This window comes from Balaenoptera physalus (genome assembly GCF_965194825.1).
Source record: "Balaenoptera physalus genome assembly, chromosome: 3".
Lineage (NCBI taxonomy): Eukaryota > Metazoa > Chordata > Mammalia > Artiodactyla > Balaenopteridae > Balaenoptera > Balaenoptera physalus.
Window position 1 is genome coordinate 99,135,163 of NC_138890.1, and position 16,001 is coordinate 99,151,163.

At 42.0% G+C, this 16,001-nt stretch overlaps 1 protein-coding gene across 4 annotated transcripts in view; it reads left to right on the top strand.

Annotated features, from left to right (window-relative positions):
- Positions 1-16,001, top strand: part of LIX1 (limb and CNS expressed 1) — a 59,701-nt gene that overhangs the window by 39,063 nt on the left and 4,637 nt on the right. For all 4 annotated transcript variants that reach the window (XM_082458255.1, XM_082458254.1, XM_082458256.1 and 1 more), the window contains 3 exons: positions 5,022-5,162; positions 8,002-8,097; positions 15,805-15,882. In XM_082458255.1, the coding sequence (XP_082314381.1) occupies positions 5,022-5,162; positions 8,002-8,097; positions 15,805-15,882 (315 nt within the window). The remainder of the gene's footprint in view (positions 1-5,021; positions 5,163-8,001; positions 8,098-15,804; positions 15,883-16,001) is intronic.

Genomic DNA, 16,001 nt, shown 5'->3' on the forward strand with positions numbered 1-16,001 from the left:
AAGTTGGAGCTTGGGCTAAAGTACTATCTGTACTGATTTGGGGGATGCTGGGAGACTTCAGCCAAATTATAGATCTTCTCTATTCCAAGGTGGGTGACCATTTCTGTGACAAGCAGATTAGTGTCGTGGTTAAAAATCTGGGCTTTCAAGTCAGATAGACATGGGGTTTAATCTTGTTTCGGTAACTTTTTAAGTTGTATGACCTTGGGATATGTAACCTCTGTTTTTCTCGTGGGCAAAATAAGGATAACAACAAAACCAACTTCATAGGATTGTGGTAATAACTAAATGTGACAATTGACATAAGGTGCTTAGCTCAGCACCCAGCATATAGAGTCAGCAATGAGGATTACTGTTAGTGAGCTCTCCCTCAAGGGTTGGCTGAGGGAGTTCCCAATTGCCTGATGTGAGCAAAGCCTTTGTATTAGCTATCTATGGCTGGGTAACAAATTACTGCAAAACTTATCATTGTCTCACACTGTTTCTGAGAATCAGGAATCTAGAAGCAGCTTAGTTGGGTAGTTCTGGCTCAGGGTGTCCCGGAGGTTTCAGTCAAGCCATCAGCTGGAGCTAGAGTCATCTGAAGGCTTGATCGGATCTGGAGGATCAGCTTCCAGTTGCACTCAGAAGGCTGTTGGCAGAAGGCGTTAGTTGGTTCCTTACCACGTGTGCCTTTCAGTAGGACTGCTCAAAACATGCCAGCTGACTCTTCCCAGAGAGAAAGCAACTGTGACCAAGATGGAAGCCACAAGGTCTTTTATAACCTAATTTAAAAAGTGACATACCTTAGCTTCTGCCATATTCTATTCGTTGCACAGACCAAACCTGTACAATATGGGAGGGGACTGCACAAGTGTGTGAATACCAGGAGGCAGAGATCACTGGAGGTTATCTCAGACGCTGGCTACCACCGCCTTTAAATGGTTTTCCTGAGCAATGCCACAGATGCTCTTTTTTTTAGTTGGCTTTAATTTTAGAGTTGAGAGGCTTTGAAATGATTATAGTGTTTTATAATCTACCAGCAAATGAAAGGCATCCAAGCCTCAAGATAAATGTCTGAGTGGGGTCTGCTAGCCACTTGAAAAGCATGTGGCTCCACATACCAAAGAAATCCACAGCTGACTTTAGTAAAATCTTGACTGTTAAATATTCCAGCTCTGTACTTTCACAAAGTGCAAAGGACAGAAGTTGTCTCTCTATATTAACAAGTAAGAATGGTTAGCGGATAAGGCATGGTTTACAAATCTGTATTTATGATTGGGGTCTGGCTGAAAAACAGCAAGAATAAACCATACAACCTGGGAAGTCTAATGCCAGCAGGAAGTTGCTTTGAAATAACATCATACTTCATTCACTCCCCAACTGATGTCTTTGACCACCAGTTTGGACACATCAATAAAACGTCCTGTCACTTACCATATTTTATTTTCTTGCAGCATTTCCCACTGTTTGATGGTAACTCTAACAGTGCCTGTTCTTACAGCAGAATCCACACTCTGATTTAGATTTGCCAAGTAGATTGCTTTTAGCTAAATTTCTTGTCCAAGCACAGGTCCTTATGGTTCGAGAGTTCCCATTAAAAGATCCCTAAAGAAAAATATACAGCTTTACTGGCTTGGATTTGTAGCTCCAAAATTTAAAAGAAAGCGGCTGGTTAACATTATAGACATTTTGAAGTACTTGTCTTTCAGAAATGCAAAAAACAATAGCAAGAAAAGCCTTTGATGGCTCAGAATTTATTTTATTTTATGTACTTATTAATTGGTACACTTTCTCCCCCATTTTAACCAAAGATCCTGTACATTGAAACAATAAAATAAGTAAAGACATGTGTCTGCTTTAAAATCTCGAAATTGGTTAAGTCTCATAGTCCTCTTCCATGCTTTCTGGGTAGAGGCTCTTTCTGTTCTCTCAGCCCTGCAGCACTTTGATCTCAGAAGCAGTGCCATTTGGTTGTAAATGTATGTGGCGCCTTTGATCTAGTACTTAGCTGGTCTTATTTAAAATAGATAGCTTCTTTTATCTAAGTAGTGTTTACTAGGTCTCTCTCTATGAAAGATGGTTTAAATTGCTATTATTTAGATAGAAAGTTATATAAAGTTTCTTAAGAGTGCCCAGATCTGAATCTAATTCTCTAAATTCTAAACCCCAATGGCATTATTATAGATTACATACAGCAAATTCCTGTTAAAATGAGCTGCTTTTACAGATGTCAGGTAATATTTGCAGAAACGTTGTTTGCTTTTTAACAGGGAACTGATTTTCCAAAGAATAATAAACATATCCTACACTCAGGCAAAAATAGTACTCTCAGAGTGTCTGAACTTAATGGCCAATTTTCCCTCTGAAATTCACATATTAGTATATTTTTATGTTACTGGGTTATGAATACTATAAAGCGTATATTGAAATGGGACTTTTTAAAGTAATAAGTATATATCTTGAATTCTCTTCTTTAAGAGGATTTCTTGAATATTTTGTCAGGCGCATTAGTGACCTGTGTTTGAATTTCCTAGGCTGCATTCAATTATTCATTCAACATACTATGTTGCAGGTGCAAAGATGCAGAGGTGATTAAGTCACAGACTCTGCCCTTAAGTTGCTCACAGTCTGGGGTCGGTGGGCAGAGCACTAGTAGACAATTACACAGTAGTGTGGTGTGTGCCTCTTATGGATGCTGGTCCTCCCAGCCTGCAGTTGGGACTGGTCAGGGAAGGCTTCCTGGAAGAGGTGGCACTCAAGCTTCAGTTAGACTGCTGACTCAGAACTCAATGTCCTGTAAATTTCCAGCCAAGTCCATAATGCAAAGACAATCTATCTGCCTAACTCCTCCGATCCCCCCAACCCTGGTTTAATGCAGGTGGCCTAAACCCTGAGAAAGGTCTAAACCTTGAAGGGTGCTGCTGCCTGAAGCTACCCCAAAGCCTTCTAGCTTGTCATTCAACACTAAGGAGAAAAAGCCCAAACCACCTTTCACATACATATTTAGAAATTTAGCTCCATTCTTCATTTAAAGGAAATATTGGAAATCTCTTTGTGTTGTTTAAGTTAAAATAGCTGCCTTTAATTGTTCTGTTAGGCTCCTGACACATGTTTTTTCCATCCTCCTTGGTGTCATGTTCCTACCATTTCAGAAGTCTTGTCATTACTTTGCCCACGTACTAACCATACATGAGCATTCCAAGAACTGACCCTGGGAGTAAGCACTCTGGAGGATGCTCAAGAAGTATATAAGGGGCACTTCCCAGGCCTGGAGGTTGGGGGAAGGGCAAGAAGAGGTAATCCATAGTCAAGTACAGGATCATTGCACTAATAGTCACAACTGTTCTAGGGAGGTCACAGGGGGCATATCAGAGGGGGCCAGGGCCTGACCTCAGGGGACTCATACTGGGTCTGTGGAGATGGAGAGGAGAGGCGGCCTCTGGAGGACATGAGCGCTTGAGTTTGGAGTGTTCTTGGATCAGTGCAGGGATGGTCAGCATGGGGCAGATGAGGTAGAGGCAGGAATGTGCTAAAAGCAAACTGGAAGGGTTTGGCTTTTTCCCGGTGGTGCTATGAAGCCCTTGAGGCACGAAACTGCAAAATGAAGTGGGGTCTTTGGTACTTTCCCTCTTCTTTGACGTCAGTAACCAAGCACTACTGATTCTGAGAATCTTGCATTCTAGGTAGTGGGCACCTTGGAGACCAGAGAGCCTAGCCGTCCCATTTGCCCAGTGAGGAAATAAGCTCCAAAGAACAGGCAGGCAGCCCAGGTCTCACAGTCACTGAGTGGCAGAGGCAAGGGTGTCTGGCCACCCTGTTGACCAGGACCCAGGCCTAGGCTTCTCTTCCTGGGGCTTGTTTCCCACTAGGAGTCCTGGAGTAAGATCTAGGACCCTAGACAGTTCCCAGGAGCCTGTAGGAGAGAGCCATCACACCCTGGGGTCCTCCAACATGTGCGATCTCCAGGGGCAGTGCAGTTCTCATAGGGCTTCATCCTCTATCTGGACCCAGGGTCCACACCAAACCAGAACTTGAATAAGAAGAGTTGGTAAGAAAAGAGACAGAGAGGACAGAAAAGAATCAGGTTAAATTGAGCAGACCCACGTAAGCCACAGGAAGGCCAGGCTAAGAGGATGGAGAGCAGTATTAAATTGGGGAAAAACGAATTTTTTTGTGTGAGTTACTAATCATAGGCTGCCTATGGCCCCTAACTTCAGGAAAGCCAAACTTCCTGTCCCACCCAAACTGCGTGGATTGAGAGCAAGGTAGAAAAGGTGGTCCTCAAGAAAATCAGGGGACTATTATTAGAAGGGGGGTGAGGAATAAATGCTGGAAAAACAAAAACAGTAGATTTTGACAGCAGCCCCTTTGTCCTAACCTGAAGGTTAAAAAGTATAAGCCTGAGATGCTCTCATAGAGTGTGGCCGTGTGCTGGATATTCTCACTACTTTCTCTATATTAACTGATTGAGCCTATCTTCAACCCTGTGACACAGGGATTACTATTATTCCCATTTACAGAGGAGGAAATTGAGGCACAGAAAGACTAATTTGTCCACAGTCTTTCAGCTAGTTAGCCCCAGAGTTGGGATCTGAACCCAAGGAGTCTGACTCCAGAACCTGCGTTTTTAATTATTGTGTTAAAAGTGTCTCCCATTCTCCTTCCTTCCTTCCTTTCTTTCTCTCTGAAATAAGGATTTGAGGAAGGCCCTGATAATGAATGTAATCACCTAGCACAGAATAGTAGCCATTATTTTTTTTGTTATTATTTATTAACAGAGTATGAAAGCATCTGGTGCATAGTAGACATTCAACGACTGTGAAATAAGACAAAAACATTTGAAGACTAACCAAGACATTTGCCTGGGCTCTAGGGCTGAAAGAACATCTGGATGATCTTCAGGGGATTAGCCATGGGTATGGAGGAATAGCTGCAGACAGTAAATGTATAAATAGAAATGTCCATAGACCCATTGAGATGGGGCGAAATGGTGAGATGCTGAATTCTTTAATGACTCCTTTTCTCCTTCCCTTCTTAAGTGCTGCTTAAGTAGAGCTGAGGCCAGACGCGATGCAGCTAAAGTGGCCCTAATCAACTCCCTCTTCAATGAGCTGCCCTCTCGCAGGATCACCAAGGAATTCATTATGGAGAGTGTGCAGGAAGCAGTTGCCTCCACTAGTGTGAGTACCCACCAGGGAAGGGAAAAGCTGGCTATACTGAGAGTACGGAGCCATTTGAATCTTGGGAGATGCTAATGTGAACAAGTTCTTTAAGAATTGTGCAGGTTTTGGGCTTCCCTGGTGGCACAGTGGTTAAGAATCCACCTGCCAATGCAGGGGACACAGGCTCGATCCCTGGCCCGGGAAGATCCCACATGCCGCAGAGCAACTAAGCCCGTGCACCACAACTACTGAGCCTGTGCACCACAACTACTGAGCCCACGTGCCACAACTACTGAAGCCCCCGTGCCTGGAGCCCATGCCCTGCAACCAGAGAAGCCACCGCAATGAGAAGCCCGCGCACCACAACAAAGAGTAGCCCGCTGCTTGCTGCAACTAGAGAAAGCCCACGTGCAGCAACGAAGACCCAACGCAGCCAAAAATAAATAAATTAATTTAAAAAAAAAGAATTGTGCAGGTTTTATTTTTAACCCATTAAATCATTAATTTTCAGCAGAAAGAACACTTGGGCTGGAAATCATGATATTGGAGCTGGCTCCCTATTCCATGTCTCAGTAATATTCTTTAGCCTCCCTGGATTAATCACAATTAATCAAGCTTTAAATCAAGGTGGATCAAATTATCCACCTTGATTTGTTTATTTGAATGTTTGCTGTTTGAGGAGCACAGATTCTTTTAGGGCCTGAGAATGCATGCCGTTGGATACTGCTTTAACCTAGAGATAAAGAAGCTCAATTTTTCCCAAACTTGACGAATCATAAAAATTATCTGAAGTGCTTATTAAAAGTGCCAATTCGCCAGCCAGCGTGAGGTCCTGCAATCTATGTTTTTAAGGAAACACTGACTGCTTCGATATGGGAAAAGCCGTATGCCCAATATTTGTTAGCTGTTAGAATTATCATGCTTAATATCAACTGCTTTTTTCAGAGAGCTTTGGAAATCTCTGTAATGGATGTAATTAAATACAAAGTGCTTTGAGAGCCAAAAACTCTGTCTTAGAAATTTAGATAGGACATTTTCTCGGCAGTCTAAGAGTACAGTAGATGATTTGCCCCATGAATTTTTGGTGCTCCTGATCCTCGTACCTCCAAATTATAAACCATTTTAACCATGGAGGAAACCTTGGGTCTCAACTGGGGCAGGTGTCGCCCTGTGTGTCCTTCAAGTGCAGAAACTTGGCATTACCAAAGGGATTAGCCACCTCCTAGCTTCGCCTTTAGCATGGGTCAACCCCATCTGAGATTTTCATTCTCTGATTCCCTTAATCTGACTATAAAGGTTCTGTCATTCTGGAGAAGCTACTGATAATGAAGGTGACATTATCACACTAGCTGTGACCTTTTTGCTGCTTTTCCCCCTCATAAATGCTCTTATCATGCAGAAGAGAGATAAGGGGAGAGGCAGGGACAGAGAGTGGTTGTCCTGGCAGAGAGACCTCAGGGAGCTCTGGTCTATATCTGCTCTGAGGATGAAAGGAAGCCTTTATTTTCCTGCCCTGTAAATTTCAAGTGCCTTTGAGGAAGAGAAGTTAGGAAAATGATGCCTGATTTATATGTGTGGAATTTACTCAGGAGCAGGGAGGTGCCCTCAGTGTAAATGTAATTTATCATTTTTTCATGGAAATTTCTAAGGAAGGAGAATATATATGGTTTGCAGGCTTCTGGATGGATTTCCTCTGGGATATTTAAAAAGCCAACATAAATATTTCAGCAGTAGTGTGTTAATGTTATTGCATTCAAAAGCTATAAATTTGCTGCTATCTGATGCTGACAGTTGTTTGTTCAGTCTCACAAAGCCGTTGCCCACCTTCCCAGGAATCCAGGGCCATGGGATATTGAAGCGCAGGCCCCAATGCCATTCCTGAGTTCATGTCAGCTTTTTTAATGCCACTCCCCCTAACCAAATTGAAGGGGAATTTCATTTCTTCCCATCACCCACCCACCTTGTTTCCTAAAGATTAAGTGGTCCAAAAGTGAAAAACTATAAACCAAATCCATGTCTCCAGGCCAAACACCAGCATATTATGAAAAGCTCCCATTAAGAATCATGGTGGGGGCTTCCCTGGTGGCGCAGTGGTTGAGAATCTGCCTGCTAATGCAGGGGACACGGGTTCGAGCCCTGGTCTGGGAAGATCCCACATGCCACGGAGCAACTGGGCCCGTGAGCCACAACTGCTGAGCCTGCGCGTCTGGAGCCTGTGCCCCGCAACGGGAGGGGCCGCGATAGCGAGAGGCCCGTGCACCGTGATGAAGAGTAGCCCCCGCTTGCCGCAACTAGAGAAAGCCCTCGCACGAAACAAAGACCCAACACAGCTAAATAAATAAATAAAGTAGCTATTAATTAAAAAAAAAAAAAGAATCATGGTGGTAAAATATGAATGGTCCATACAACTGGAGATTTTTTCCCTGTTAGTTACATAATTTGCTTGGTGATCATTGGAATCTTATGGAGCGAGTCAGCATTTCAAGATTTCGATAATGGATGAAAGCTGCCTCGGAGAGCAACTGCTCAAACATTAATGCCACCACAAACAAAAACTCTGTGGAGAGATACAGGAATTTCTGCTTTGGGATAATTATTCTTTTTGAGTATATAATCAGTTAACATTCTAATCAAAAGCTAGATTCAAATTGATTACAAAATCCTCTTAACTATGAGTGATGGTGAGAGTAAGGATTTTACCCCAAATCAACTGGAAACGGTTGTAGTGTTGTAGGATGCACCCCTGAAGGGTTAGGACAATAGAAGGCTCACTGTGAGGCCACAGGATTAATTCATGACCACCCAAAGAAGAGGAGGAAAAACCCATGATATTTTCCTTTTCTGCTTACTTCCCAAGGGCACTTTGGATGACGCGGACGACCCCAGCACCAGCATTGGAGCCTACCACTACATGTTGGAGTCAAACATGGGGAAGACCATGCTGGAATTTCAGGTACCTGCTTCCTTCCACATGTTTGTTTTGCTACACAACCCCCAGAAGCCTGGGGGAATGCCACTCATCACTAACAGCCCCCGTCCCAATAATCTGCTCTTTTTTTGTTTTGGTCATTTTAATTTAACCCTCCTAGAATCCAGCACTGTGCTCCCTTTTAGCCACACCTCAGGAGGCTAAAACAAAAAAGCAAACAGGAACAATCTTTGCTTTCTTAAAGGAAAGTGAAAGACTTGAGCTAAGAAACAGGTGGGGAACATTACAGTCTTATGACCCTATTAACATTTTACCAGCTTTTCAGTATAAAGCTCCCCCTTAAACCAAATCAAACAGTTTGAAGTGTTGGTTGTGACCATTTGGTTCTTAATTTTCAGAAGTCATGGATGAAGGTGCTTGCAATGTATATTAAACAATTTTCCCCTCAGTTATGGTATTTCTGTTAAACAAGATCTGCCGTCTCCTATTGTTAACTAAATCAAAACATTTAGCAATCTGTAACCCTTTTCATTCCACTGTTGACAAGCAATAATAGAGCTGAGGAACTATATTACCTGTTATTTGCAAATTAAATAATTATATTAATAGCAATAAGAATAATAATAGCTAACGCTCATTGGATGCTTACTTTGGCACTGTGCTAAGCATTTAACAAATCTTACCATAATTTAACCCTCACAATAAACATGTATTTCTTATCCCTATGTCTTCATTGAAGGAAGTGTGTCATACAGCTTAGCAAATGGCACAGCCAGGGTTCAGACCCAGGCAGTCTGATTTCTGAGTTCACACTCCTATTATCCTATATTGGGCTGGGCAGACAAAACTTCAGAAGTTATTGAGAATGAAAAGTGTACTCTCTAAAAAATTAAACTTGAATACAGTTGACCATCCATATACATCAATGCCAGTAGGAATCAATATGCAATGTTATAATGAGGAGACTTTACCTGCCAAGATTTCTTTTTTTTTAGGTTAGATTCCAAGAAGCAATCAGAATATAAAGTTTTATGGGCACAAATGTTCATCATGGTATAATTTACAGTGGTGTTACAGCTGAGACCTGAAGCCACCACCTTCCAAATACCATCTTTGGTACCTTTCAAACTCTTTCCCTGACTACAATGGCATAGCCACTTCTCAGGTGGATATGTCCCACCTGCCCATTTTTAAAAACCAGTAATTTTCCTCATCACTCTCTCATTTGATTGACACAAAATACTCTTTCTTCACCCTGCCCTAGGAAGATCTCAGTGATCAGGTTTCTCCTTAAGCGGTTGTGGTCTCCCTGACCTTTGACGTTGCTTGTCTTGGCTTGGAAGAGACCTTGAAGCTCACCTTCTGGTGTAGACAGGGGCATGCAGCAGCTCAGTGGTTCTGAGCCCAGGCTTGGGAGTGGGCTCAGCTGCTCATCTCTAAATCTGTTTCCTCGTTTGTACGTAAATCAGGAAGAATAATAGAAGCAATAATAGTAGTGGTGCTACCTCACTGTGCCATTGTGAAGACTAAATGGGACCACATAGAAAGTCCAGAACAGTTCCTGGCATATGGTTAATGCTCAGTGAAAGCTGACAACTGTTATTATATATATTTCTGAAGAAGGACTGCTTCATTTGAAATGCCAGAGGCTACCAGATGGATTCCCTTGACAACTTTAACCTAAAGGCTTTACATGAGGACAAGGTAGCTCCCCTGCATTAAATGTTTCAGGGCCCTTGCTATAGAATAAAAGAGTGGAACTGTCAAGGGTTTTTTGTTTTTTTTTTTAATCTTCCATAACAATCTAAAGTCAAACAGAGAAAAAAAATAAAAAGGAAGAGCATGACACAAGAGAAGGGACACAAAGTTTAAAAAACCATACAGACCTACATGTAAAGCCTGTGCCACCACTTGCCACCTGTGAGCTCAACCATTCTGAGACTCAGTTTTCCCATCTACAAAATAAGCATCATGATGCCCATTGTGTAGGTTTGTTGTGGGGCGTGTATAATATGACATTTATAAAACACTTAGCATGGTGATTCCCCAAGGAAGAATCTCACTTATGTTAATTCCTCCCCCCTCAACCCTGACAGAAGAATATTGTACTTCTTTTATTATACAATGAATGTTGCCTGGCCCAGTACATAATAGCTTGTATAGGATTTAGTAGCTATTTTCAGAAAAATCAAGAATGATTTTTTAACACAGTGGGTTAGCCTGCCAAATATAGGGAAGGCAAGATTTTTTTTTAAAAAAATTCTTAAAATTCTGTCCAAGTACTATGAAAGGCTGTACTCAACCATCTTTTAGTAATACTTTAATTGCCTTGCTACGGGCTGCATGTTTTCTGTGTGGTCTGTGCAGTAAGGTATTAAAATACATGAAATAATAATTTGAATCATACTGTGGAAATGCTTCATAAATTCTCATAGTGGAGGCTGGGTGCTGGATGAGGGACAAAGGAAGAGGAAGATGTGAAGGCAGGAAAAATCCAAACTCCCTCCTCCCAGTAGGGATGCTGGCAACCCAGGAGGAGGGCCATGAAGCACATCCCTCTTCCTTCCGCCAGCTCCACGTTGCCTGCTGGGTTCCTACACATTCCTTGGTGGCCTGGGTTAAATGCATCAGCTTGTTTCTGCACATAATGGGAATTGACCACAGACCTGGGCTGTTTGCAGTCAACACAGCAATTCAGTACCCCTGGTGGGTAATAGATGTGTGTTTGTATCTAGCTATGGATGACTATACCGTATAAAAGCAAGACTGGTGTCTCCTGACTGCCTGCAGGCTTTCAGGGGGGCCATCAAGGAGGCAGCGCTCAGAGGAAACATGATACGCTTCTGCTTACCTTCACTTCGTGGGAGGGAGGCCGGGATGCCTGTTTTAAGGTAGCCTTGCCCCTCACCATAGAGAAAACTGCCTGATGTTTGGGGGGTGGGATGGCCACTGGGTCTTGTCAAGGTCAGATTCAAGGCAGACTTGACTGAAGCTGCTTAATATATTTATTCTGAAGCCTAATGCAATCCAAAGACGAGTTGTTTATTTACATCTTTGCTAAATTCTCCAGGTCGCCTTTTAAAACCTCATCCCATAAACAAATTTCCTCTTAAATCTATTCTCTTGGGTGGGGAGATTGTGCCCACCTGTTTTTCAAGTTCTCCATTTACACTGTTTGTTTTTCTTATTTCTGATGAATCACAGAACCAAGCCAGTCTCCCAGACAGAGTTCCAGAGAGAAGCAGTGTACATTTTCTCCCCGGGGAGTAGCTGGGAGGCCAAACATTGTTTCTCATAGGAGGCAACACCAGGAAGCACTGTGAGGACAGAGCCCAGTTGTTGTTGGTTTAAATTTAATGAATGACAAAATGAACCAGAAAAGCTGTAGAATGAAAGCTACAGCTGCAATTTCCTTGAAGAGAAAGAAAACGCAGGGCTTGATTCACCATTCGATTTTAAATTTACTTTGCTGAAGGGGACTGGCTGCATAATTTATGGGGCCAGTGCAGAATGAATGTTCAGGGCCTTTTATTCAAAAATTACTAAGAATTTCAAGACAGCGGAGCACTAAACCAAGCTCAGAGCCTCTGTGACTACACAGATCACAAGCTCATGAAGCCAGCCTTGTCCCTGAGACAAATCCCCAGAAGGGCCCAGACTAGGGTAAGAAGAGTTAGGCATTGAACTCGGGTACAAAATTTAAAGGAGCGTCAAAAAATTCAGCAATCAAGGCAAATAATATTATAATGCAATATTTTAAAAACTCAAAACAAATGTGCAAAAATTCATAACAAACAAAACATCCAAATTTTAAATACAGGCAGAATTTTAAATAAAAGACCCTGAACTTGTATGACGTACCTTAAATCTTGCTTCACTCACCTCACCCTAGTCCCAGCCCCACCTCTAGGCCAGCTTCTTGTTTATCTGTCAGCCCACCCAGTTGACCCAGGCTTCTAGATCAGCCCACGTAACAAACACAGTACAAAGACTTCAGTGAGGAAGGAGCAGGACAGGTAGATCACCAAACAGACTTCCTTCAAAGTGATAGGGCTTCGACAGGTAGAAAATGAGGCTGTGAAGACCAGACAGTGAGGAGTCATGGTGAAACGATGCAACGAATCCTTACAGAAGTCCCTAGCTACCCTCTCCTTGCCCGTCTACCCATAATGCAAGGATTTCCAATGGAATCAATGTGAGGCACACAAGGATTTCCTGGGGTTGAGCCCAGGACTCATACAGCTTCAGGAAGATCTGAAGATAGTGAACTTGGTTATATGAGGGGAAATAAAGAGGTGGGACAGGAAGAATGTGGAAATGTTTCAATATACTTTATATGACGATGATGAGAGTCGTATCTCCAGAGAGGAGAGCAAGAACTAGATCAGGACATAATGTAAGAAGGCAGACAGAAGGTTATCTTTCCTGGGGGATTTTAGGAACAAGAGCAACAATGAAGAAGAGGCAGTTGTATTACTGCAGAGGGAAAAACTGCTTGGTGATAGAATAGAAATTTGGGGGGTGAGGAGGAGGAGGAGGATCGTCTTCTTGCAGGCAGAAACAGTTCAGGTCTCTGTGGGGAAGTGTTTGAGAGATGTAGGTTGCCAAGGCACATGGGAAAGATTTCTGGTTCTGTTCACAGAATTGTGGGTTCTGAAGTCTTAGGAGGATTGCTGAGTGGCATGAAAGAAATTTATCTGGATGGGGGGCTTAGTGCACAGATAAGAATAAGAGCTGAGAGGACATTGGAAGAAAAATATATTACTAAGGCAACAATTGTCAGAGGATGGAATTAAGAGCTCTGTTGGCAGTAGGTTGTTTCTCAAACTGGGCCACAAGGATGCAAGGACAATGCCAAGAGGGCTATTGGAAGCCACAGGATAAACTCAGTATATCTTTCTGGGTTGTCAGCTTTACATGAAGATTGCAGGGTGGGGAAAGGAGTGGAGTCGTATTTATTTTCTTCTTTAAAAAAAATGCGCAAACAATAGAATACAAAATTTAAGTGGAGTCTTAAGATAAAACATAAAACAAAATGTCTTATTTGTAAATATTGTCCCTCCTGTAACACGGTAGAGACTATTCCATATCAGAACCAAAAGAGCATTCCTATTCATTTTTATGGCTGCAAAGCATTCACTGAGTAGGCTTGAGGGTACGGTAAGAAGGGCAGCACAAATTTGTCTTCCTCAGTTACTGGGGTTACTTTGATAAGAAGCATAGTGGTGAGATCCAGATTAGGCAAGATTTGGTTATGGAACAAACCACTCTCACTTTTCCAAATTAGCATAAGAGGGGTGGGCTACCCAGACACTGGACCTAGGACCCTGGGCAGACGGTGGGGTCAGTGTTTGGGGCAGGAGGCGTATAGCTCAGCTGGTGTCCATGTCATATTTTAATTAATGGAAACACATGGTTTTGCTTTTACTAAGGTCTCCGTGGGTTCTTGGGGTGCTTACTGTGCAGTAGTACATACACAAAATCCCAAACTGTATCCCAAACTGAAAAGAAGAAAAGCATTACATTCTAATGGCAGTTCTAGACATGAGAATAGTGCTATTTTTTCTGATGATCTTATCACTTTAACTTTTACCTCATAATTTTAAGATAACTGGAATCTCAGAGTGACTTTGCGTCTCCTGATTTTCATAGTGAAAACGTTTTCCAGAGCAAGCAGACCTAAAGACAATAAAAGTCCACTTTTTTTGAATGGGCATAAGACATCTGTCTAATTGTTAAGTTTTCATAACTAGTTTCATGACCAGGAAGTTCCTTAATTGTATTGTTATTTTCTAATAATTATGTGGTTGTGGTTTGTACTACTAATCCACAGTAGATGTTTCTCTGGTCAAAAAAGAAAAAAAAAATGCAGGTAACTTCAGTGGAAGACTGCTAATCCTAATACGATTAGGAAAATAAAATCTTCAGTATGTTGAATACACATTAGCTTGCCCTGGGTGTCATGCAGGGAAAGGATGGTGCCGATAGAAAGGCTTAATGCTGTGCTCAGCCCTAGCCATTGAATGTGAAAACTATGGGTGAGTTTTAATGTCAGTTCAACCTTATTGTCCATATTTTAAGGCATTTTCTTGACTGAATTTATAAACTTAGGGGTTTTTTACAGTTTCTGTAGTTTGTCCATTATGTTTGTCCATTACATTTAATACTTTATTTATTTATTTTATTTATTTATTTATGACTGTGTTGGGTCTCTTAGTTTTCGTGTGAGGGCTTTCTCTAGTTGCGGCAAGTGGGGGCCACTCTTCATCGCGGGCCATTCGCTATCGCGGCCCCTCCCGTTGCGGGGCACAGGCTCCAGACGCGCAGGCTCAGTAGTTGTGGCTCACGGGCTTAGTTGCTCCGTGGCATGTGGGATCTTCCGAGACCAGGGCTCGAACCCGTGTCCCCTGCATTAGCAGGCAGATTCTCAACCACTGCGCCACCAGGGAAGCCCTGTCCATTACATTTAAATTGTTTTCCTTAATACGTAATATTGTCGCATGATTCAAAAGGTACAAAGAATGTCAGAGAAAGGTCTCCCTCCTTTTTTCTCCCCAGAGGCAACTCATGTTACCAGATTCTTTTGTATCTTGCCAGAACTCTTCTAGGCGTTTATAAGCAAATATTTATAGGCATCTCCTATTCTTTTTAATCAAATAGTAGCACACAGTGTACATGTTGGACACTTTGCTTTTAACTTAACAACACCTCATAGAGAGTCTTTATATTAGAACTAGAGAGCCTTCTCATGCTTTGTGATTGCAGCGTATTTGGTAGGGTGAATGTGTTGTAGGGAGGAAGAATCATTTTCCTTCTGCCCTTCCGAGTTCTTAGCTGAGGCCCCTGTAATAAAAGACAGATGAAGAAGAGAAAAACAGAAGTACACTTCATGTATATGTGAGAAGTACCCAGGGAAAAATGAGTACCTCCACAAGGTGGCTTAGAATTCAGGATTGAATACCATCTTAATAGGGAAAGGGGAGAGGGGATATAGGCCTCTCAGGCCTTAAATAATCTTTAAGAAAGATGAATGGGCCCTTAGAAGAATTGATGGGAGCTATGATAGTTTGTGACAAAGTTTGTCTGGGTGTGGAATGGACTTTAGTTTCTACTTCTGTGATAAGAGTCAATCTTCCCTGCTTGATGCAACTCTTGGGGAGGGGATTTATGACAACTGTGTTCCTTTTGGAGGATCTGTCTTTAGGCAGATAAGGGGAGTTCAGAGAAAGCCTCTTTGCAGTTTTTTATTTACAGCTCAAAATAATCAATATACCCAAGTGGCATATTTGGGGGTGCCGTATTCTGCTACACTTTAGGATGATATTTTATTTAACCATTCCTTTAAAAATGAACATTTAAAATATTCCCAGTCTTGGGCAATTTTAAAAAGTGATGCAATGAATAGCCTTGCCTATACATTATTCTAAGATGTGCTGGTATATTTACATAATTTCTTCGGTGTATAATTGTTAGAGCATATGTATTTTTAATGTTGAAAGGTATTTGTCAATTATTTAATAATTTGTGCCAAATAGCAGGGGAGGGAAGGAAAAATGCTCCGAAAGCCTAGGATTGTGGTATTTGAAAAGTCTCAAAGTGTTCTGACAGCATTGTATATTCTATTTCCCCAATATAGTTGGGGATCAGAGTTATGCCCTGCTCAGCAATCACTGAGACATTTTCCTTCACATTTCTGCTTTGAGACTAATGACAGGTATTTGGGTTTTATAGGAGCTTATGACCATTTTCCAACTATTGCACTGGAATGGAAGCCTAAAAGCCCTTCGTGAAACAAAGTGTTCCCGACAGGTGAGATTTTCCAATAAAAACAGGTTTGCGTTGTATGGACTGAGCAGACGGCTTGTCATCTTCCAGGATATACATCAGTCCAGTTGCATCAGGGACTGACCAAAAATGCACACTAAGAA